At 43.7% G+C, this 22,742-nt stretch overlaps 1 protein-coding gene across 2 annotated transcripts in view; it reads left to right on the top strand.

Annotated features, from left to right (window-relative positions):
* The first annotated feature begins 17,848 nt into the window (after window positions 1-17,848).
* LYPLAL1 (lysophospholipase like 1) overlaps window positions 17,849-22,742 on the top strand; it is a 48,244-nt gene continuing 43,350 nt past the window's right edge. For both annotated transcript variants that reach the window (XM_037069451.1, XM_037069450.1), the window contains exons 1-2: window positions 17,849-17,952; window positions 21,760-21,859. In XM_037069451.1, the coding sequence (XP_036925346.1) occupies window positions 17,859-17,952; window positions 21,760-21,859 (194 nt within the window). In that variant the 5' untranslated portion in view covers window positions 17,849-17,858. The remainder of the gene's footprint in view (window positions 17,953-21,759; window positions 21,860-22,742) is intronic.

The following is a 22,742-nucleotide window of genomic DNA, read 5'->3' as shown; positions in this document are numbered from 1 at the left end:
AAAGATGAAATTCTAGGGAAGGAAGAGACCCTAGGGCTGCAATCCAAAGAAGCCTTCTGAGAAGAAAACCAATGATGTGCCTGTGTCTGGGGCTTCTTAAAAGCCACTGGGAGGATCTGGTTGGTAGCCTTTTCCTGAACAACAGTTGCTTAGTCACTGTCAGACCCTCCACATCAGTCATAAATGTCATTCTTGCAGCTGGTGGCTCTGGTTGATCTTAGTATGAGTTGTCATCCAGGGACTTGGGTTCTCAGTGTGAGGGGGGAGTAAGAGCTAAGGGATAAATATCAGGCAAAGAGATAGATATCCAAGTGGCAATGAAGATTCCATATAGAGCATAAATAAAAATGTAATTTTATGGGAATATAAATTAATATAGTCTTCACTGTGAACACACTAGGAGGCGGGAGCAAGGAACTGATCGGCCCCGATGCTGTTACAGCTTCTGTGATATTTATGGAAATGGAAAGAGTATGGAAATATACATACCAGACAAACTCATGCTCACCATCCTGAAGAGTGGTGGAGGATGCTGTTTCTGGGCGGCTGGGGAAGGTCACCCCTTCAGAGGGTGACCAGCCAGCCAGAGTGGGTGCTGACAGGTCCTTAGCACTTCAGCTGTGTCTGAACAGGAAGGGCTGGGAGGCAGGCACATTTTTCTCTGACAAAGGCAGAACAGCTTGGCTTAAGACACCCAAGTTCATAGACCGGAGGGCAATACCATTGAACACACCCCACGTCCTTCCTGAGGCTCTGATCGCTCTCAGTAAGACACGAGGAACTCTGAGCTCCATCGTTGGGGGACAGGTCAGTTTCGAAGGGGTCGAAGGTAAGAATTACCTGTGCCATGCCACTGGACAAACTCTTTGTCATCAAGTGTTTCTGGAGAACCTGCTCTATTCCAGGCACAGTGCTAGTGCCCGGCGGGAGGATGTCCTTCAAGTCACACGGAAGAACATTTAACTGGGCAATGGGAATAAGGCAGATTCCAGTCATGAGAGCCGGTCAGCAAACACAGAAGGAGAATGTAAAACAGGTCATTTTTCTGAGGGATGGCTTTGAATACTGATTACCATCCCACAGTACGATTTATTTAAAAAAATAGATAAAAGGATTATCTTTCCCTCAACAAGGCAGAATAATTTTTAAAGCAAATTCTAAACATAAAATTGACAAAGGGAAAAGGTCTTTGAAAAAAATGCACCAGAAAGTTACAGTTCAGTATAACTCGCCATGCATTGAGAATGAAATATGAATTATTCACTATCAAGAAAGTCCAAAGCCCTTCAGCTGAATTTGCCTGACCTGTTTGGCAGCAAAATAAATCTGGTGGGTGGTCAGATTGAGGCACCTGTCCAAATCCAGTCATATTATGTTTTCACAGGATCAACAGGGAAAAGCCCTCCCCCTGCGGCATCAATTAACAGCCCACGGGAATATCTCCTGAACACACAACAGCCCAAACATCACACAAACAAGTGTGTCCAGGAGCCAGACTCTGCGGTTTTCCAGAAAACACACACTCAGCAAATGAAGCAGGAAGATGCATGTTTCAGCTCAGAGCTCTACCGCTGGAAATACATCACATGACCTTGAGGAGGGAGGATCCATCCAGTGGACTTAACAAACACCTGGGTATTCTTATAACAGCCAGTGCACTTTGCAAACGCCTGGGTATTCTTTTCCAGCCCACATGGCAGAGAGGAGCCTAACAGCCAAGGTTTCTTTTTTGTTTTCAAATGATAACAGAAAGTGTACTTAGAAAGTTACGGAGGTAGCAGAAGTGCGCCAGCTGGGCTTCGTGGGCTCGGGACACACGTTCCAGAAGCAAAAGAAGAACCCTTGAGCTTAGGAGAGGGAAGGCACAGGTGACGTGCCTGGGGGGAAGAGGCGGAGGGGAAAGGTGTGGCGGAGAGCGTGCTAAAAATGCAAGTTTTCTGACTTTTAAATCAGTACAGTTTCCATTACCCAGGATGCTTCTCCGTTCAGTGTTCCCTATTCCTGAAGCCTGGGATAGAGTTACCGAGTATCCATCATGGTTTTTCTCTCTCCTTGAATACATATGGTGTGGCCTACAGGTGAGACAACCTAGACACGAGTGCGCTAGGCTGCTGTTAACTCCTTTCCCTAAACAAGTCACTGCACTTCTCTCAAGTCCATTTGTCTAGCCTATAACTCAGCCGACTACCTCGAAGGGCTTTAAAAATGGTAGTATAAAGTCTTACAAATTGTAAGTACCATGCAGTATTAATAATAACTATTGTCACCATGAGGTTAAGGGTTACGTACACACTTGTTCAACTCAAGGAGCCTGTGTATAGTCGTACTAATAATGGAACATTATTAAACACATGCATTGTGTCAGGCACTGTTCTAAACACTCGCATAGATGGGTTTAATCATTACCACGGGTCTAAGAAGAGTTACTATTATTATGCCCATGCTGTATATGAAACATCAGGGGATCAAAGAAATAATCAAGGACCTGAGACTCCAGTCAAAGCAGCCTGCACTTCACGACCACTGAGGTGTGGGGCGCGTGACATACTTTGCAGCATCAGACCAGTGGCCAGCAGATCTTCACTCTCTTTCTGGTCTGGGGGCTTCCAGGCCAGAGCCCCCAGCTCACGAAACACCCACTGAACCTCCAAAGGGTCATCCGGTGCTTTTCACAAGTCCCTGAATCCCACCTCAGCCCCCTGCCTCCCTGGTGTGGGGCTCAATAAGAAAACAGGGGCTAACCGCAGTATCTGTGAAGAAAGACACCAACGGTAGCCTTGAACAGAAAGCTAATCAGAGCTAATTTACCACCTACTGAGCACTCGAGCCCAGGAGGTGGTGAATCAGGCTTGCACGGCGGAGCAGAGCTTGCTGAGTACGCTCCCATGGATGGAACAAGCAGGAGACTTCGGAAGCCTCACGCAAGGCCAAGGGTCTTGCTGTGGGTTCATCCAATAAACACCCCATGGAACACGCAAGGCCCAGGGGAGGGCTGTGCTGCCAGATCACACTTCCTGTGCTAGGGCCTGAGGCTCCACGGTTTTGGCCGCTCACCCCAGCAGCCCCCCCCCCCTGCCCCTGCAGCTGGTCTGGCTGATGGGGTTTAGGATGGGAAATAATGCAAGTGTGACACATCCTTATTATCACTTGTACTGGGTTGAATATGGTGCCCCCCTCCCCCAATTCATGTCGATCCAGAACTTCAGAATGTTACTCTATTGGTAAATAGGGTTTGTGCAGATGTCACCAGTTAAGGGTTTGGGGAGAAAATCATGCTGGATTTCGGGTGGGCACTAAATCCCATGACTGGGGTCCTTGAAAGAAAAGGGAGAGGGAGATTCTGTGCACAGAGGCACAGAAGAAACGAGAAATACAGGAAGGAACATCACATGAATTCAGACAGAGGCAGAGACCGGGGTGGAGGACAAAGCAGGGATGGACAGGGACCACCGGAAGCTGGAAGAACCAGGGACAAATACCCACAGAGAGATTTAGGATAGAGGGTGGGCTTCAGCCCTTCAGCATGGGGCCAGAGTCAGCTCCTGTCTTTTTAAGGACCCCAGTGCGTGCTAATTTATTACGGTGGCCCTGGGGAGCCAACACACCGCTCCCGCTGCTCCTTCTATACAGAATTCGAGAAAGTATTTCAATGACTTTAGAATTCCCTGAAGAATCAGAGATTTTAAATAGAGAACCAAATGAAAAGTTCGGTCAATCACACTCTAGGTGGGGAAAAAAGGTCTGTTAATCACACTTCACACGGAGAAAACACAAGTCATTACTGGCAACATTTATTTCCACTTTTGATGGTCTAGTAATGAGGACAAAATCTACTTAGAGTCGAGAGACTTTTTTTGCTTTGCATAGCATATACTTCCACGTAATTATAAAACAACGTGCTCTTAAAAGACATGTGCCATAAAAATACACTTAAAGGAAATATTTTAGAATAAAATGAATTCCAAAAATATAATAAAATTCTGTCATGTTTCTGCCATCGAACAACCATTTCGAGAAATATTTTTACTACACTTGGTTACTACTGATCTAGCCCAGTTTTAAATCTATTACACAATGAAGTCCATTTAAAATAGCCACTAAGCCACATTTTTCCACAACCCAAATAACTAGGGACCATCAAAATCATTTTCAAAAAACATATTTTAGCTGGGTCCACTTATGTATGTACTTTGGACTATTAAATGAAACATAGAAGAGACCCCGAATTCTAACTTATTAGGTGGGGGGAAAGCCTGTAAAAATTTTATGCTTTGCAATCAAAGGGAGGGCTCCCAGCATGGGGCCTGTACTCTTGTGCAGCTGTGACTAAAAAAAATCAAGGTGTGATTAAACGGTCTTTTTCATATTATCTTCCCTTCAAGGTCTTATAATTGGAACACGGCCACCATTAACAGAGCCTGTTCACCGGAGGTTTTGGCTCCGAGAGGCGAAAGGAGCCACCCAATGTCTTTTTCTTTTTTTTAGATTTAAAAAAAAAATGTATTGGATTTATTGGAGTGACATTGGTTAATAAAATTATATAGGTTTCAGGTGCACTTCTTCACGCCAGGCAGATGCCTGCTGTGGACACCTCTCCACCGTGGGCTGCCCCGCCGCCTGCCCGTTTTCATGCAGAAAACGACATGACAATAACTTGGTTCGTGAGCTTCTGACGTCCTGTGGCTTCATAGGGGATGTATGTTTTCACAGCACAAACAGCAAGCGTGGGCTGGGTCTTTACAGGTGGCACACCTTCCTTTGACTCTCACCACCCCCACACGCTCTCCCTGTCTGGTGTCTGCACAGCCCCCAGGAGTAGGATGGTTTGGGGGTGTCCTGTTCCCCCTGCATCTGATTTGACATCAAAGGCTTTCGTAGTCCCTTCACTGTTGCTGTCTCGGTTTGCAGAACTCCTCCAGCTCTCAGACCTGCCCTCTCCTGTCACTGGACACTCCTGGTGACACCCTGGAGCATCGACTCCTTCCTCCGAAATGCCTTCCACCGTCTCCACGCAGGTAAAGGTGCCTCATCCATGACTTTCTTCACGGCATTCCCTGCTCCGTATTTTGTTATGGTTCCCAGTGGCCCCCCAGATAAGAGCCCTAACCCTACAATGGGTTTTCAAATCCCTCTATAATGCAGGAGGGCTTGAAACCCCATTTAGAGCGTAGGAGTCTGAAAGCCCAAACTCAGTTTATCTACCCATCTTATTCCCGTCAGCTCCAGCACAACTCCCGACAGATCAGCCTTCCTCTGCTTTCTGTCCAGCTGCCCCACCCTCAGCTTCATAATTGCTCTTCCAACCTGTCCCCAATGCCTCTTTTTTTTTTTTTTTTTACACTTTGGGCGCAGACCGTCTTTCTTCTTCCCCACCATCAAAACTCTGCCAATTCTTAAAGATCTTGCTCAATCCTCCTTCCTCAAGGAGTCTTCCTGCGTGCCACACTCTGCATGGAAATATTCCAGTTCCACCTGGGAAATAATTAACTCTCAACGTCCCTTGTGATACGTAAAGTCCTGCCCTTCCCCTCTCTCATTCCCTGGCTCCCATTAAATGGGCTCAGACACCCTCATGGAGACCTGCAGGCTTTCTCCTCACACCTGCCTGTCCCCTACCTGCCTTTCTCCCCATACCTGTCCTTTCCTGCCTTCGTTCTCTCCCTGCTGAGCCTGACAGCACAGCATTCCCACCAGTCTGATCCACAGTGCCACCTCCCCTTGACCTTCCGCCTTGCTGCCACCAAAACGGGATCATAAAATGGTTTCTTTTTTTTTCTTTTTCTATTCAGTACCTACTGGAAGAAATTGAATGACAATGTAAATTAGCTCTTTTCTCATTTACGGCTGCTTAGCAATTCTTCCTCATTTTACTCAGCTTCCTTTTCCTTCATAAATCCTTCCACTTTTCTCCTAGTTCTGTCCTTAGGCTCACATTTGCCCACATTTCTCTGTGGTCTGAAAGGAAGCATGTCCCTACTGTCCAAGGCTCTTGCCCCCTCTGCCTTCTATCGTCTACAGGTTTGGTCAAGCCGTTGTCCTGGGCTCTCTCTCCCCGGCTTCTCTTGTCAATAGAGATTATGCTTCCATCATCCCCATATTTAAAAACACCCCCTTTCTTTTAGCTCCATCTCCTCTGGCTTTATGAGTAAACTTTTTAAAGCAATAGCCTGTGTTTACTTTTTCACTCTGGATTCCCACCTTGCGCCGCTGAAATCTGAGTCCCAGCCCCACCGTGCTGCGGACACTGGTCTCATATACACACGCACACCGTGGAGCACTATTCAGCCACAAAAGGGCAATTACACCACTTCCGACAACGTGGCCTGACCTAGGGGGCGTTAGGCTAAGCGCTATGTCCAGCAGAGAAAGACAAACAGTTCACACTTACATGTGGAATCTAAAAACAAACTCACAGAAAAAGAGATCAGACCTGTGATCACCAGAGGTGGGTGATGAGGAAACTTGAACGAAAGGGGTCAAACTGTAGAAACTTCCAGTTACTACATAAATCAAACTGGGGATGTCATCACCACACCCTGGCTACAGTGAACGGTACTATGGGATATGTTTGAAAGTTGCTAAGAGAGACCCTCCTAAGTTAAAAAAACTATGTTTTTACATCTATATGAGATGGCAGATGTTAACTAAACGCACTGTGGTAATCATCTCGCAATTTATGTGAGTCAGGCCATGAGGCGGTCCAGGGGTGCCCAGCCTTTTTGGCATCTCTGGCCACACTGGAGGAGGAAGAAGAGTTAGCTGTCTGGGGCCACACACTAAATGCATTGTGACACATAATCACAAAAAGATCTCATCATGTGGTACATAAATTTGTGATTTTGTGTCAGGCTGCACTCAGAGCCATCCCGGGCGGCACATGGCACAGGCGCCGTGGGAGGGACACCCCTGTGTCTTACACTGGCCTGGCGCAGTGCAGTACGCCAATGATACCTGGAATTGCGCCTCCCTGCTGCCTGCCAAAGCCAACTGTCCCACTTCATCCTCACACTGACACCCCCTGGCTGCTTCCCTAGCTCTCAAAACAACTGTCTTCATAGCTTTCACACATTCCTATTTCCTTTGACCTTTTCGATGTCTTCTGAGAGTTCTCCCCTGATCTCTCTTCCTTGGCTTAGCCTTGAAATGGGGGTCTTTCCAAAATTACCCCTAGGTTTTCTTTCCTCCTCCTCCTGTCTCTCAAGATGTTTCTTCCATACCTATGGTTTTATTTGATTCCTGGATGCTGGTGACTCCCCAAATTCACTTTCACCACAGTCAACTTTAGGACCCATATTTCCATCAGTCACTGAATTTCTGACACCTCAAATAACCTGCAAAAAGCCGAACTCATTGTCTTCATGACACACCCACTCCTTCCTCTATAATCTTTCTAAGCCTGTCCACCTTTCCAATTTGCCTTCAGCCCTATCCTGAAAAATGGTGCTTTGATTCAGATACTTGTCTCTCTCTATTTTTTTTAATATTTTATTTATTTGTCTTTAGAGGGGAAGGGAAGGAGAGAGGAAGGAAACACCCATGTATGGTTGCTTCTCATGCATTCCCTGCAGGGAACTGGCCCCTGTCGGAAACTGGCCTGCAACCCAATCGTGTGCCCTGACTGGGAATCGAACCTCGACTGTCTGGTTCGCAGGCCCGTGCTCAATCCACTGAGCTACAGCAGCCAGGGCATTCTCTCTGATCTATAAAAAGACCTCTAATGTGTCTCTCCTATGGCCTCTTTGAATCTCCCCAGTATACTGTCCCTGGAGTTATTTCTGTGCTAGCATGTCACAAACACAATCAGGTCACTCTCATATTTTTTTAAATAAATTCTGATCTGAGATTTGTTTCTAAAAGCTAGTGTATCTTTGGGGGTCTCCCCAAGTTGAAACAGGTCACGGACAGAAAAGCTGGTTAAGAAGGTCAGTGCTGCACTCTTGCCCATATGGTTTTTATTCGGGAGATGGGTCCCATTTTCTTCCATCGCTCAAAGTGCCACATGCTCCCTGTAAAACCATTTCTCCCTCCTCCCCAGTGCAGTGCCCTCTACTTCAGACTGGGTCCCTCCACGGCAGCGGTGACTCATGCGCTGCCTGCTGCTGTAGCGCCCCTGGACCCCGCAGCCATGCTTAAAGGACGGAACCTGGACTTCAGTGAGGTCTCCTAGAGACCTCTCACTGGCCGCTATAGAACGGCCTCTTCACTTGGCATAAAAGTCAATGCCCCCTTTAAAAACGCCTGCTGACGTGTCCAGCGTCCTGGCTGTCCACCTGGAACAAGATGATGAGCCTAAGGTTTGAAAGGATTCAGCTGAGGATGGCCCTGGATTTTTCAGGACTTCGGAAGATTTACAATGGTTACTTTGCCTCTGACATGTGCAAACAAAGCCGTGAGGCCAAGAAAAGCTGCTTCCAGTTTGCTCCCTGGCAGGGCCAGCCTGGGCATTACGCAAGTCTTGACGCATGGATCTGGCTGGAACGACTGCAGCATATTTTTCAAGCCTTGTTCCGGATTTGTAAAGGCCCCTCTTCTGTGCTACCTTCCTATGCAAAGAATTACTTAGGAGATGGCTAAAAGTTCGATTTTGCGTGATGTTTCAGCCTAGCACACAATGGAAACATAAAGAGCATTAGGTGAGTACACTTGTACTGTCCCACTTATGACAGATCTTCCAAAATGCTCTAAGAGTCTCCCCTCCGCTTCTCACATGTTAGGGTGTGTGAGAAAGGATGAAAGCAGATGCCAACAATGAAGTGTGGGGTTTTTTTAAAGATTTTATTTATTTATCTTTAGAGGGGAAGAGAAGAAGAGAAGGATCAATGTATGGTTGCCTCTCGTGAGTCCCCTGCCAGGAACTGGCCTGCAACCCGGGCATGTGCCCTGTCTGGGAATCGAACCGCGATCGTCTGGTTCACAGGCCCGCCCTCAATCCACTGAGCTACACCAGCCAGGGCTGAAGTGTGTTTATCTTAAAGATTTTAGCTTTCAGTCAATCATCTCACTTGAAGATGCGACATCACGCTACTGGAATTGTTTTAACCCACTTCCTCCCGGCCATACCACCCCTTCTGTGAAATCAGCTTCATTCTGCCCTTTTGAAACTGCTTTCCAGAAAACAAGGAAAATAAAGATTTGAAACCAATCGGTAAATAATTACAGCAAAACCCAGCTATTTAGGTAGAGTTGGAGCTGTCATTTTTCTCTCTCGGCTCATAGTTTTGAGCATTTGTCCTGCAAGGCACTGGACTATATGTAATTTGCAGAAAATAAAAACAGATTAAATGGGTCAATCAATTCATTCGTTAATTAATGCAGTAACTTCCTGCTTCACTTTTCCTCTACTACATGGCTGTTAATATTTGTTCAGGAGACCCAAACATGATATATTGATAATCATTGCCAGAAGGTATCATTTCCTGTTACAGAAGTTTTATGATGTAAACTCACACAATTATAATATCCTTAAAAAAAAAAAAAACCCTTCCCCCACCCAAAAGGAAAAGTATAAATTTAAGCTAATATAAACTTGTCAGAGTTCTCCCTCTCAATTTCACACCAGGGCGTGGTGCTACACAGCTGGGGAGCTGAGCTAATAAGTGTTGAAAAATGAAAAATGCTGCTTTATGGCATCACATAAACTGGCAAAGCGAGTACTTTTACCTCCACCCCATTTTGACAAACAAATGCCAAGACGCAGATGCCGTAACAACGGAAGTTTATGGTACTAGACCCGCGGGGCACACAGAATTGTCGTGTGGGATTTCCTTTTTATTGAATACTAGATGTAATGAGGAGGGGCATAAATGCATAAAATCTAACCACCTTTTTGTTCCTTTCTGAACCCCAGAGGGGTCCTTTTGGGGAAAGCTGTTGGAAACGCCGCATAATGATCTATTTACCCAGTGGTGAGGCGGGATTATCCCTTTTACAAGGAGGCTGAGCTTTTCCTAACAACCTAAGTGCTGTAATACCAATGCACAAATCGAGGATTTTGAGGAACATTACATTCGGCAGATATTTATTGAATAACTATAATCGCGTTCAAAGAGGGACACGAAGTGTTCTCGCATAACTTACATCATATGATACAATCAGGAGCTGGCTGTTTTTCCTCGGGCTGCTTCGTCGCTAGCTCGCTCTCTCTCAGTCCCTCTCAAGCTGTTCATTCCACACTCCATCAGCCAGCACCTACAGCAAGTCCGCCATGTCCCAGCCACATAGGCCGGCTCAATCGTGCAAACTCTACCATTATAGCAACCTGGGGTTTATCACGAGAAGAAACCCCTTTAATCAGAAGCTAGACATCAACCGGCCAGAGCCAGAACAAGGTAAGCAGGACAGGAGAGGCAAGAGAAGACACTGTCAGGTACCTTCCTTGCCAACACTGAACCCCAGGGCCTGTCCGAAGGCTCCTGAGTGTCCATAGAATCCAGGGGCTGGGATTTCTGATTGTAACAGTTACAGAACCATGATATTCTATTCCATATACCCATCCCCTAGTTCACCAAAGCTAGAAATATACATCCTCTCTCCTCTGAGCTTGTTAAACTTTTATTTATTTTTAAAAGAGTTTATTTATTTATTTTTAGAGAGAGGGGAAAGGAAGGAGAAAGAGTGAGAGAGAAACATCAATGTGTGGTTGCCTCTCATGTGTCCCCTACTGGGGACCTGGGCTGCAACCCAGGCATGTGCCTTGACTGGGAATCGAACCAGTGACCCTTGGCTTCACAGGCCCATGCTCAATCCACTGAACCACACCAGCCAGGGCATCTGAGCTTGTTAAACTTTTATGAGCGACTTTCTCATAGGAATCAATAGGATTTACCTTACAGGATAGATATGTAAGCTTCTCAAGGGTGGGACCAAAGTCTGATGTATCTTTTTTTCACCAACAGTATTTAACAGAGTGGATTATGAATATTCTGTATCATTTGGTTGAATAAATGACTGCCATGGACTCCACCATTACATAATCAAATACTCATGGTATCAGGTAATATTTATTGCAGTAGTAAAAACAGACAAAAACATGTAAGTACTAATTGATAAAACTAAAAGGCACACCTACCATTTGGAAGAAGTACCGTTTGGCTAGTCTAAAATCAGGTGCCAAAAAATAAATAATAGGATGAAATGAGGGATGAAATTCTGATTACAGCCTTTCAAAGGTGCGATTCCATTTCAAAATGACACTTCAAAACAGATTACTGTGAAAAGTAACCTTCTTCAAATTCCCCAAGGTATCTGAGTATATTTTATTGGACACAACTAAAGGCTACAGTGATAGAAGCTGAGTCGCGTTACCATTTTTTATCTTCCATAATGTAATAAAATGCATCACTCAAGTATTTTCTTCATAAACAAATGCAAATTCTGCAATGGCAGATGATTTTCAAAAAGAAATCCATTCCCCTGTCACTATTATTACTCACAGTGTTATTACTACTGAGTTAGTACTCCGTTTACCATGACATATTCCAAAATGGTGGAAACAAGGAGGATTTTGATTCATTGTAGTAGGTTCTAACTATTAAGCAGACAGCTCTAAAATGCATCTTTTCTCTTATGGCCCTGTTGCTACTCTCCAAACTACAGAAATATAAATTCTTTCAGAGTGTCAATATCTTGGTTCCAGTGCTCAGCTACAGACAGCAACCTTCCATGCTACTAACATCTAAACTAACTTGGTCAAGTGTAGTGAGAAGTTTCTATCACCCATCCTTAGGAAATAGGAACAAAGTTTCTGGTGTCCAGTTGAACCCCTAGGAGGACTCCCAGCACAAAGGCAGTTTCTCACTGTCCACAGCATTGCTACAAAGTTAACACTGTTTCCTCCTTCCGCACAGGGATTCAGTGTTGCTGTAATTTTTTTTAAGACTCCGACATTGGGGAAGTAGTGAATGCTGAACAATCTTACGTGAACATGAGATATCTGGACATCCGAACAGTCACCGATTTTGTATCTCTTACTGTGAGAGCTTTCTTTCTCATCCACCTGAATTCAAACGATGGCCCTCACAATACAGCTTCACTGGGCTGGGCACAAAATACCCCCAAAGCTGCAAATGCCCACAAACCTACGGGAACCGCCTGCAGGCAGCCAGGCCCGAGAGAAACGCTCTCAGAGATACAGTGAAGCACTCCTCCAAACAATGTGGGAGGTGGGCAAGGAACTTCAGCAGAATGTCTTAGAACATACCACTGCGGAATGTGGCTACATCTTCTGAGGAAAAGACTTAGCCGACCACAGGCCAAGAAAGACAGTAATTATAAACAAAGACAATCCCTGGGAACAACCGTCACAGCAGCAAATTAAAAGTTCTCTCTTCAAAGGGCTTCATTTTAAGCTTCAGATCCCCAAATAATTACCATGATTAGCATCATCTGTGAATATAAAGCACAAGCTTTTCTTCCCCCTCATGTGTGATAGAGACCATTATTTAAAAACATACATATTTGGTTCTTGGGAGTATTTACGTGCCATTTTTAAAAACTCATACGAATCTTTTCAATGAAATCCCTAGAGAAGCTTCTTGGATTGAGCCCCCTGAGAGACTTGGGGAATGGAGTTAAGAAATGGTTGCTGTTATGTGCAAACTTTTAATGTCACACTCTGCATTTTCCTTCCTTAGTCAGACATGAACAAGTCCCCTTAATGATGTTATGAGGGAAATTTGGTGCTTTCCACAAAGCACAACTTGTGGGGGGAAAATGCATTCACCTCGTGTTTATGGCCAGGGCCACAGGTCAAAATGCAAAGCACGTCCTGTGCGAACTGAAATAATCAAGAGGTTTCATTGGTAGCGCAATTTTTATGTCTTCTGGAAGTTTGCTTTCAGACAAAGAACATGTTGATGAACAGTTTGGTCTTTTCACCAGACTAAAGAGGGGCTTACGGGCAATGTGGAGATTCGAGACTGTGTGTGTGTGCACTGGAGGTACACAGAACCTGCCTTCGCCACGCCCAGGCCACCCTGTCTTCCCTAAATAAGCAACAAGTTGGTGGTAGCTATCACGCCAAGTGGCTTCCAGATGCTAATGGTGTGACTGAGCAGGACTATTCACTGACAAGAGTGGCCAGAGAGAGAAACTGGTAGTATATTCAATGATTTTAATAACCATGGAACACTCTTTCGTCTATCAAGTCAACCTGTGAAATGTAAAAAACCTACATAAATAGGATATTCTTTATGGGGAAGNCACCAGACTAAAGAGGGGCTTACGGGCAATGTGGAGATTCGAGACTGTGTGTGTGCACTGGAGGTACACAGAACCTGCCTTCGCCACGCCCAGGCCACCCTGTCTTCCCTGAATAAGCAACAAGTTGGCGGTAGCCATCACGCCAAGTGGCTTCCAGATGCTAAGAGTGTGACTGAGCAGGACTATTCACTGACAAGAGTGGCCAGAGAGAGAAACTGGTAGTATATTCAATGATTTTAATAACCATGGAACACTCTTTCGTCTATCAAGTCAACCTGTGAAATGTAAAAAACCTACATAAATAGGATATTCTTTATGGGGAAGAGGAAGATTTAAATCTACATAGCATATGTGCATATGCTCTCTAAAAAATAACGTCATAAAAGCTGATTACTATTTATTTGTTAACGCTTTAATTTTTTAGATGTTAATTTTTATGTCTGTGCTGGGTAGAAAAGGATATACATTCTTAGAGTCTATGATAAGATATTGCAAGGCCTTTTGATGTTTTACATAGTTTAGATAAAAATTACCATTAACTCCTTTTCAGCCTAAGTTGAATATTGATGCATTTTACATGTTTTGTTAAGAAAAATAAATAATTCATAGTTTTACGAGTGAAATATGCACTTTCTCTGGCTTTCCAGAAATTATATTTCAAGTGCCAACAGACCTCACGGGTGGCATTTCTCACTAAGAAGCAAGACATGAACCAATATTTTTATTATAGTCAACTCACTTGTCTTCATAAACAAAATATTGTTAATGTTTTTCCATTTAAACTTCAATGTGAGCAAGAAGAATATACAAATTGTGAGAGGAGAGAACTAAATTACACAGATAAACAGTTTTTCAAAGACCATCATTGGTGCAAATTGAAACAAGAAGTTGAGATTGGCAACCACGGTTCCAAAAGCTGATGTTTCGTGTGTTTTTTTAAAATGTAAATTATTCAGTAGATGGCCTGTTCATCCCTCGTACTTTTCCTATTGACACAGCTGTACTTAGTGATATTTTTGAATACTGTCTATTAGGCATTCTGTAATGGCCATGTAAATATAAACCAGTGGGAAATGCCGGCAAAAAATTAAGTGAATATTCTCTTTACTGACACACAACGCCCCCCCTCTCCCCGCCCCACAGTCTGCCTTCAAGTAAGAGAATGCTTTCAAAGGACATAGCATAGTGGCAGCATGAAATTAAAGCTCTTTATTTCTGTTGGTTGTTTTCAGACCCACAGTATGAGTGGGGAGTGGAAACAAACAGCCCAGTGAATGGTCGAATGTGCTGCATGCGGTGTGGCCCTCCTTGCCGCACCAGCAGGCGTGAAGGGCATTTGGGCCCAGAACAGGAAAAAGCTTAAGATTCCTAGAACTGAGGCTTCATGGCGGAATGTAAGCTTATAATCTCACCTCACAATTCCTTTCTATAGAGTTTAGCTCTGTTTTATTACAACTCAGGACCTTTACAGTTTTTTCTAGTTACTTTTCATAAATGCATAAGGGGAATGTATAAAGAAACTTACATTATTCATTTACAACACCTTATAAATTACCTAATGCTGAGACATGTGCCCAACGTGTATGTGTTGTTTATGTACCTGTGTTTCTCTGTCCCTTTGAATAATGTCACAGAGAAAAACCAACCAATGGAGAAAGTATCACTTGATGCTCAAAAATGAGCAAAACAACAAATGTGCAATGTCTACATGACTGATGTGACTTCATGTAACTGTAACCATTTGAAAATACCAAACATACTACTTTAAATGGCTAATCTTCCAACCTTTTTTTAAGCCAACAAGTGTTCGCTGAAGGATTTCTAAACACATCATGGAACAGCAAACTTGACTCTGACCTCTGACCCTGACATTTATATAGTTAGATCCCAATAGCTATTGGAGCCCTGCAAAAAAAAGAAACCTTTTTTCTTTGTGGTATTGATTTTGTTTACTTGGATTCTTTCAGTTTAGACATTGAAGTTACCAAAAAGGAGCATATCCACAATGGGCATATAGACTGGCTGAAAGCAAATGAGTCACAACCAACATTAAAAGATACACAAAGAATAAAAGAATGTACCAATAAAAATCGTTTAGGAATAATGTTCTCCCAAGTTCAATAGGGCAAGAGATCCACCATAAAAGAAGCAAACAACTATCCTGAAACTTAATTACATTTCAAAGTAATGCAGTCACATGAAAGGAACAAAACATTTTTGTTCAATAGTTTGCCTACCAGATGGCATTTCTAAATATAGTCATCTAAAACCTTCTGTTTGTTCTATAAATAAAGATGAAAGGAATAGCAACAATAGCTAAGCATTTAAATCACTGGAAATAAAAGAGCACTTTGATTAGGTATGGAAGAATCTGGCTGATTCTAATAATGACCCTGAATCTGGGAAGGCTCAAGTCCTAGGTGAAAACTCAGAATCCCAGCGTTCAGGTACTCCTCAAACTGGTGCTCACTTTGGTGGAGGGGAAAACTAGCAAGAGAATTGGGAACATCTGAAGAAACACCGGAACTCCTCAACAGAGATTCTGAAGGGCTACAGTTCAAATCCCAGAAGATGTGTTTCGTTTTTGTTTGTAAACAAAATAGTTGGGACACGTCTTGTCTTACTTTTGCGAGCTGATGGGTACATGTGGGTCACGATGAAGGACCTGAACTCTGGAGTCAGGTAGGCCCTCCACATGAGTGCAGACTTCACAAATGACTGGCAGGGCGACCCTGAGCCAAGTTCTTTACCTCCCTGAGCCTCCCAGGCAAAAACAGAATGTAATGCTCCAGAGTTTTACGGGAATTTAATTAAGACGGTGCCTACCACCTAGAAAGTCCAATGAATATCAGTTACCTATTATTATCAGCAACCATCATAATTGTAACAGTTAAATCACTGTTTCTGGTTTTTTGCTTTCTCAAAAGCGTGGATTCATGCACAGCAATGTTTCCTGGCAGTAAATAGAGTTCTAGGAGTAGAACTTAAAGACTTACCTGGCATCTCTCTGTGGGGCCTCTCTAGTACAGCGCTGCCTCCTTCTCACCTGGCTCTTGAAAGTTACTGAGATCCACATGGGGAAGGCAGGTCTAGAGATAGAAGTATTTTCCTGAGAATTGGTCATCAGAGCGCAACCCGACCCCAGCTGTTCCTCCTTACTTCCCTTTCAGCCCAAGACCTACAGGTTTTGGTGAAAGGACTCAGAGCTCCTTCTTGACCTGGTTAACTAATGGCACGTGGGGGCCGTTGAACCGTAGCACTAGTGAGTGAAACAGTGTGATAGCCTAGTGCTTATCCGGGCAACCCACCCATGAGGATAAGCAGTGTAGTCCCTTGTGAGTAGGGTGACTACCTGTAACAAAAAAAGATACGTTGTAATTGCTTAAACATGATGCAGACTACAGGTGAATGGAAGTCTGGTGTTTAATAGCACTTAATGTTCTACTGGGCTGTTTCTGAATTTCATGTAAGGAAAGAGCCACTCAGTATTGAATGATGTCTATAGTTAAATTTTTATATAAAAAGTAATGCCATTTTGGGAGGAGAGGGTGCTTTTTAAATTATGATTATACATGATATAAAATTAGTCATTTGGACCATTTTTAAGTACGCAGTTCAGTGACTATGGCCATTCAAGAATACCTCCCCATTTTTTCCTCCCCTCCACCCTTGGTAATGGCTACCCCACTTCCAGTCTTTTATAAATGTGCCTGTGCTGGCTACCTCATATAAGTGGAATCATACCATATTTGTCCTTCCATGACTGGCTTACTTCACTTAGCATAATGTTTTCAAGGTTCATCTATGCTGTACCATGTAGGAAAATTTCATTCCTTTTTAAGGCTGAATATTCCATTGTGTGTCTGCAGAACATTTGTTTTCCATTAATCTGTGGATGGACATTTGGGTTGGCTATCGTGATGAACGCTGCTGTCCACACCGGTGTACAAATACGTGTTTGGGTCCTTGCTTTCGGATTTTTGCATTTACATCCGGAGGCAGGATGATTAGATCATATGGTGATTCAGTTTAACTTGGTGAAGAGCTGCCAAACTCCTTTCATAGCTGCCACCCCACTCACGATCCCATCAACAACGCACAGGGTTGGTTCCAAGTCTACCCCGCCGTGGCCTACATTTATTTTCCATTTTTTCAGTAACAGTCGTCTTAATGGTGTTAAATGGTACCTCTTTAAATTGGATTTGCTTTCTAAACTAGTTTTAAAAACTATACAAAGAGTTATTATAATATGGCGACTGCATCCGGAAAATAAAAAGTTACATCTTGTTCAAGCCCCAAAGTAGAAGGTAATATATATGGCGATACTTCTTAAATTTTAAACATATTTGACACCAACAATTTTCCAAACAAAAAAAATAATCCTGACTTTAGGATTGCAGTTAAAAATCCCTACAGAAAAAAAATAAATACATTCCTTGCCCTTACCGAACTTGTCACTTGTATAACACCATTCTTAGGAAAAACTAACTCGCAGCATCCACAGACCTGCACACTTCAAACTTCATCCAGGGGCAGCAGAACCTGTCCCTCCGCGCATGCGCGTTTTCAGGCGCGCCCCACCCCCGCGTGCGTACGTGCGCGGGCACGCCGGAGGGCGGAGGGGCGGGGCCCTCAAAACTCGGGGCGTGGCAGCAGCTATGGCGGCCGTGTCCGCGCCTGTTCGCCTGCAGCGGTGCGTGGTGTCGCCGACGGGGAGGCACAGCGCCTCCCTGATTTTCCTGCACGGCTCAGGTGGATCACAGTTTTACGTCCTTGTTTTCTGCACCTTGGGAAACGCCCTCCCCACCCTCCTCCAGGGCTGCCCCCACTGGAGGAGGCTCCGGACCCCTAACCCAGTAGGGCCCCGGGGGCCCGGAGCGGGTGGCAGTCCTGTCCCCTTCAGCTAGGCCAGGCGGCTGTGGACACACGGGCAGCATGGCCACCTGTCCCCAGCGGTCCCCCTTTGCCTTCTGTCGTGCAATCACTGGCCCACCGCTCTCGATTCCGGTCTGTGTGTCCAGGCTTCCATCCACAACATTGTCTCTGTGCCGCCTTGCTATCCCCCTCATTTGTCTCCCCCCGCTGCCCCAGTTTAAACAGAGTGAGTTAGAAAGGTAAGTCCTCTACTAGAGACAAATAAGTTACTTTTCGGGGCCAGCTGTTAGTGATTGGAGTTTTCAGCTGCATCGGATTACTTATCATTTCTCTTTCCAGTCTCCTGAAGTGATACAGGCAATTGAGATTCGCAGTTAAATTATTTTCATTATCTCTTTCCTGCTGCTCCTTTGCCCCCCTTTCCCTCTCCTGTCACTAAGCACCTGAAGATACAGCGCAAAGTCAAGTCCACCTGCTTTTGGCAGCATGTGCTTGATTCAGTACAGCGTTTCTGAAACTGATCTGTAATTTCTTTCTTACGGATCTTGGGCTCCTTGGCAGTAAAGACCCTTGTTTTAATCTTTGCATCCCTAGTGCTGGGCCCAGGGTAAGTTCCTGGGAAGTGGGTTGTTTTGTTTTGTTTTGTTTTTGTCTTTTTTTCCTAAGAAATGAGATGCAGTTGGTGTCCTCAGGGATGGGGAGGGGGGGCTACCTAAAAATTAAAAGCAAAAATTCAATTAGTTGGTGTCAGCCGTGGAGGGGAGATCACAAGATGGTGACTGATACACCACCAAGAAGACTTTGAGGGGAGAGCTGTGGTTAGGGTTTATTAAGGCCTTTGGAAGATGAAGAGCTTAGATTTGCCAAAGCAAGTGGTCCTGGAGCTGAGACTTGCCTAGGCTTCAAGATGATGGTAGTTGGGGCGTGGAGAGGATTACAGAGGTGCAGGGTGGAGACCTGGAAATGGGCAATTGTGCCTAGTTTTGTCAATTTGTAAACGAGTCCTGATAGGGGGAGGAGCTTGCCGGAGGCCACTTGGTTATTACTTGTAAGTGGTGATGGAATTGGGACTTGAACCAGAGCTTTCTGGGTCCCCAGTCAGTGCTCTGGATGGGGTAAGGTCAAAATGAAACAAAAACAAACTGAACTAGGATGTATGGCAATCGAAAAGGACCAACACTGTTTAAAGAGAAAGACTGAACTGATGAAGTATATTTAGAAGGTGAGGCGTCTTAGGGTCATGGCAAAGCTTTACACGAGGCGATTGTTACTATTCAGTTCCAAGGGTGTTCCCTTGTAAGCACCCAGAAATTTCCCAGCACCATAATCCTTTTAACAAGTCAATTTTGCAATGTCTTTAGGGAATACCCCTAAATGTATTTTTCCTAGACCACTTTGCTTAAATTAACTATTCTCTCTTTTCAATTTCCAGTTATAACATTGTAAAAACCTGTAACAGTGTATCTCTGAATCAGTTGTCCATTTGTGTGTGGATACAAACCTTTCACCGTTGACCTCATAACTAATCTGTTGCCATTTCTGTTCATTTTAGCTCCTAAGTATCTCTAGTACCCATTTCTGTGTACTCCCCTACAGCTACACTAGGCTGAGGATCTGCCACCTGAGCAGTAGCCGCCTAACTGATCTCCCTCGTCTACTTTTGTCCTTCAGTTCTGTCTTCACACAGTCTCCAGTGTGGTCCTTAGAAGCCAGCCACCTTCTGCCACAAAAATATCTCTGTAGCATGTTGGTGCTCTCAGCATTTGTCAGGTCCCTGCAGTCTCTCTAGCCTCATTTTCCCCTTAGGACAGTTTTATTATGGCACAAGGGTACAAATTAGAACCAGCCCAAAGAGATGCAGAGGGAATAGCCCAGGAGGGTTCTAAACTTGAATCTTCTGTCATCCTCAGTGATGAATGACCCCCCAGCATAAAGGAATGACAGTACTCAGAAGGATACTGTCACCAAAGGAATTTCACCTGAGCTTTTTATGCAGGGTTTTTATTTGGGTTTTGCTACACAGATATGATTGATGTGGGGTCGAACTCAAACCCCCAGCCTCCTCTATTTCCTGGACATCGGACTGATATCGTGTGGTTCAAAGCCTCAAACTTCCAATCATATGGTTGGTCTCCCCGGCTGATCAGCTCCCACCCTGAGTCATCTCCTTGGTAGAGACTGTCCTGTGGTTTGTGGCCCTGCCAAGAATAACAAAGATACCCTAATCACTCAGGAAATTCTATGGGTTTGGAAATTACCTCTTTCTTAGGAACTGGGGACAAAGGCTAGCCAAACTCTTTATTGCAGTTACTTTTATTTTTTTTTAATATTTTATTTATTTATTTTTAGAGGGGAAGAGAAGGAGAGAAATATCAATGTATGGTTGCCTCTCGTGAGTCCCCTGCTGGGAACTGGCCTGCAACCCAGGCATGTGCCCTGACTCTGAATCGAACCGCGATCGTGTGGTTTGCAGGCCCACACTCAATCCACTGAGCTACACCATAATGCAGTTACTTTTAAAAGAGCATCTAACCTCCTCTTGCACTCACTGCTCTTTCACTTTCTGCTTTCCAGGTCTTAGATGTCACCCTGCCCCTTCCTGTAAAGGGTCTTATCGTTTGCCTTATGCTGTATCTGAGATGCTCTTTCCTTCTGTACTTATTTTTACCATCCTGGAGATTCAATTGCAGACCATCCAGCAGCTATCTGTTGGACACCCAGGCAGTAAATGAACAAATAACTCAATGGATAAAACACAAAATGGACCTTGCCTTGCAGAGCTTTTCGTCCAGTGAGGTTAGCCCTGAATTTGACTGGGTCCCTTCTGAATCCACAGACCCCGGCAGCACCAGGTGTCTCATCTTTGCACTGGTGACATTTGTCTTTCACATACATGCATATGATTCACCAATGGACTGTTTCTCTCACTAAACTGTGTCCTCCGCCAGTGTAGGGGTCCCTTCTGTCCCCTCACCCTCCATCACCGCCTCTCAGGCAATGAGCACAGTGCCTGACGCGTTCACAGGTATTCCATCAATATTTTTTGAATTGATTGCTTAAAAAAATTAAAGTTGTTACCTTCCACATTTCCTCTTCAGGACAACATAAGATGGACCTATATTCCTTCCATTTTTTATGGAAATGCACCTATACTAATTCTTGCAGGAACTTTGGTAGTTTTTCATTATTTGAGGTCATGGAAACGTTATGAAAATTAAATGCTAATGTATTTAGGTTAAAAATAAATAAATGCATGCTAAATATCCCTTTTGAAGGATTTTATTGTTTTTACCCAGAAAATTGTTTTAGGCTGTTCCAACTGCAAAAGCGTATAAGCACTTTAGGAATTTACTATTTCTAAGAGTAAAGATAAGAAATAACTTTAAAATCTGAAAAGAAATAGAATTTTTACAGAAAAATTGATTTCCACCATTTATTTGTTCCTTTAAACAAACAAGGTCTTTAAAAAATGATCAATGGTGAAGTTAGGAGTAAAATAATCAGAATTATTTCTTCCTCTTGGTTCCCGATCAGTTCATACTGATCAATCAGTTATTTTGAAGTATGGAGAGTTTTTTTTATTCCTTGTTTCGTCCTGTGTATGACATGAAATTTATAGACTGCTCTTAGATACATTGTATTGTCAAAATGCTTTATGTTAATCTAGATTTTGTGATTCATTAGGCGATTCCGGACAAGGATTGAGAAGGTGGATCAAGCAGGTTTTAAATCAAGATTTAACATTCCAGCACATAAAAATCATTTACCCAACAGCTCCTCCCAGGTAAGTAGTAATTGATCTCAATGCTCAGGATAACTCTTCCACATAAAACATATAAATAGATGTACCAGCTAGATGTTCTTTAAGCTTAACTCTGTATTTAAAATATTTTAAATGGGGGTCGTTTTGACCCCCAACTTTTTTTTTCTTGCAGTTACACTATGGGGCCGAGTTTTGCCAGGTGAGGAATTTCCTTCCACTTGGTACAACATTCCCCACAACTCTTAACCTTTGTCCCACACCTGGCCCGTGGGACTCACCCCTCTGGCCCCGCCGATTGCTCGCTTCCAAGCTCCCTTGTCCCCCTCCTGCATCCCAAAGGGAAGCTGGTGGCTTTACCGAGCATCATCTTTCTAGTCATTTAGTTAAGCCAGAGTTCTAAGCTCTGGAAATGGGTTTTGTGGCATTCTTTCAACACTTAAAAGATTTTACAAATAATATTGATAAGTGTTTAGGAATATGGAATTGGTCAGTTAATAAATATTTTTATTAGACAACCTATAAGTATATTTAACAAAATACCCAATCATGACATTAGTATAGTTTTAAAGTCAGAGTGCTTTTTATAATTATTAAGTTAGCATCTGCATAGTCTCTTTTATTCTAAACACATGTTCTGAAGTAGGGCTTCCAAATTCTGTGTGTGTGTGTGCAAAATAATGTGTGCTGAGCTGTGCTGCCCAACCTGATTTTCCATGATCTGTTCATTTATTCTTACAAACAAACACACTGTATGCTTATACAAATGCTTTGCTTAATTTCTTATTAACTTAGTATTAAGGAGCAGTAGACAGATCTTCAAGGACCTTTTTACACGCACTACTAAGATTTTTTTTTAATATTTTATTTATTTATCTTTAGAGGGGAAGAGAATGAGAGAGGAAGA

Source organism: Sturnira hondurensis, unplaced genomic scaffold, assembly GCF_014824575.4.
Source record: "Sturnira hondurensis isolate 20B ecotype Veracruz unplaced genomic scaffold, ASM1482457v3 Scaffold0018525, whole genome shotgun sequence".
Taxonomy (NCBI): Eukaryota; Metazoa; Chordata; class Mammalia; order Chiroptera; family Phyllostomidae; genus Sturnira; species Sturnira hondurensis.
Note: the sequence above shows the minus strand (reverse complement) of the source record. Positions and strands in the feature narration are given on the sequence as shown.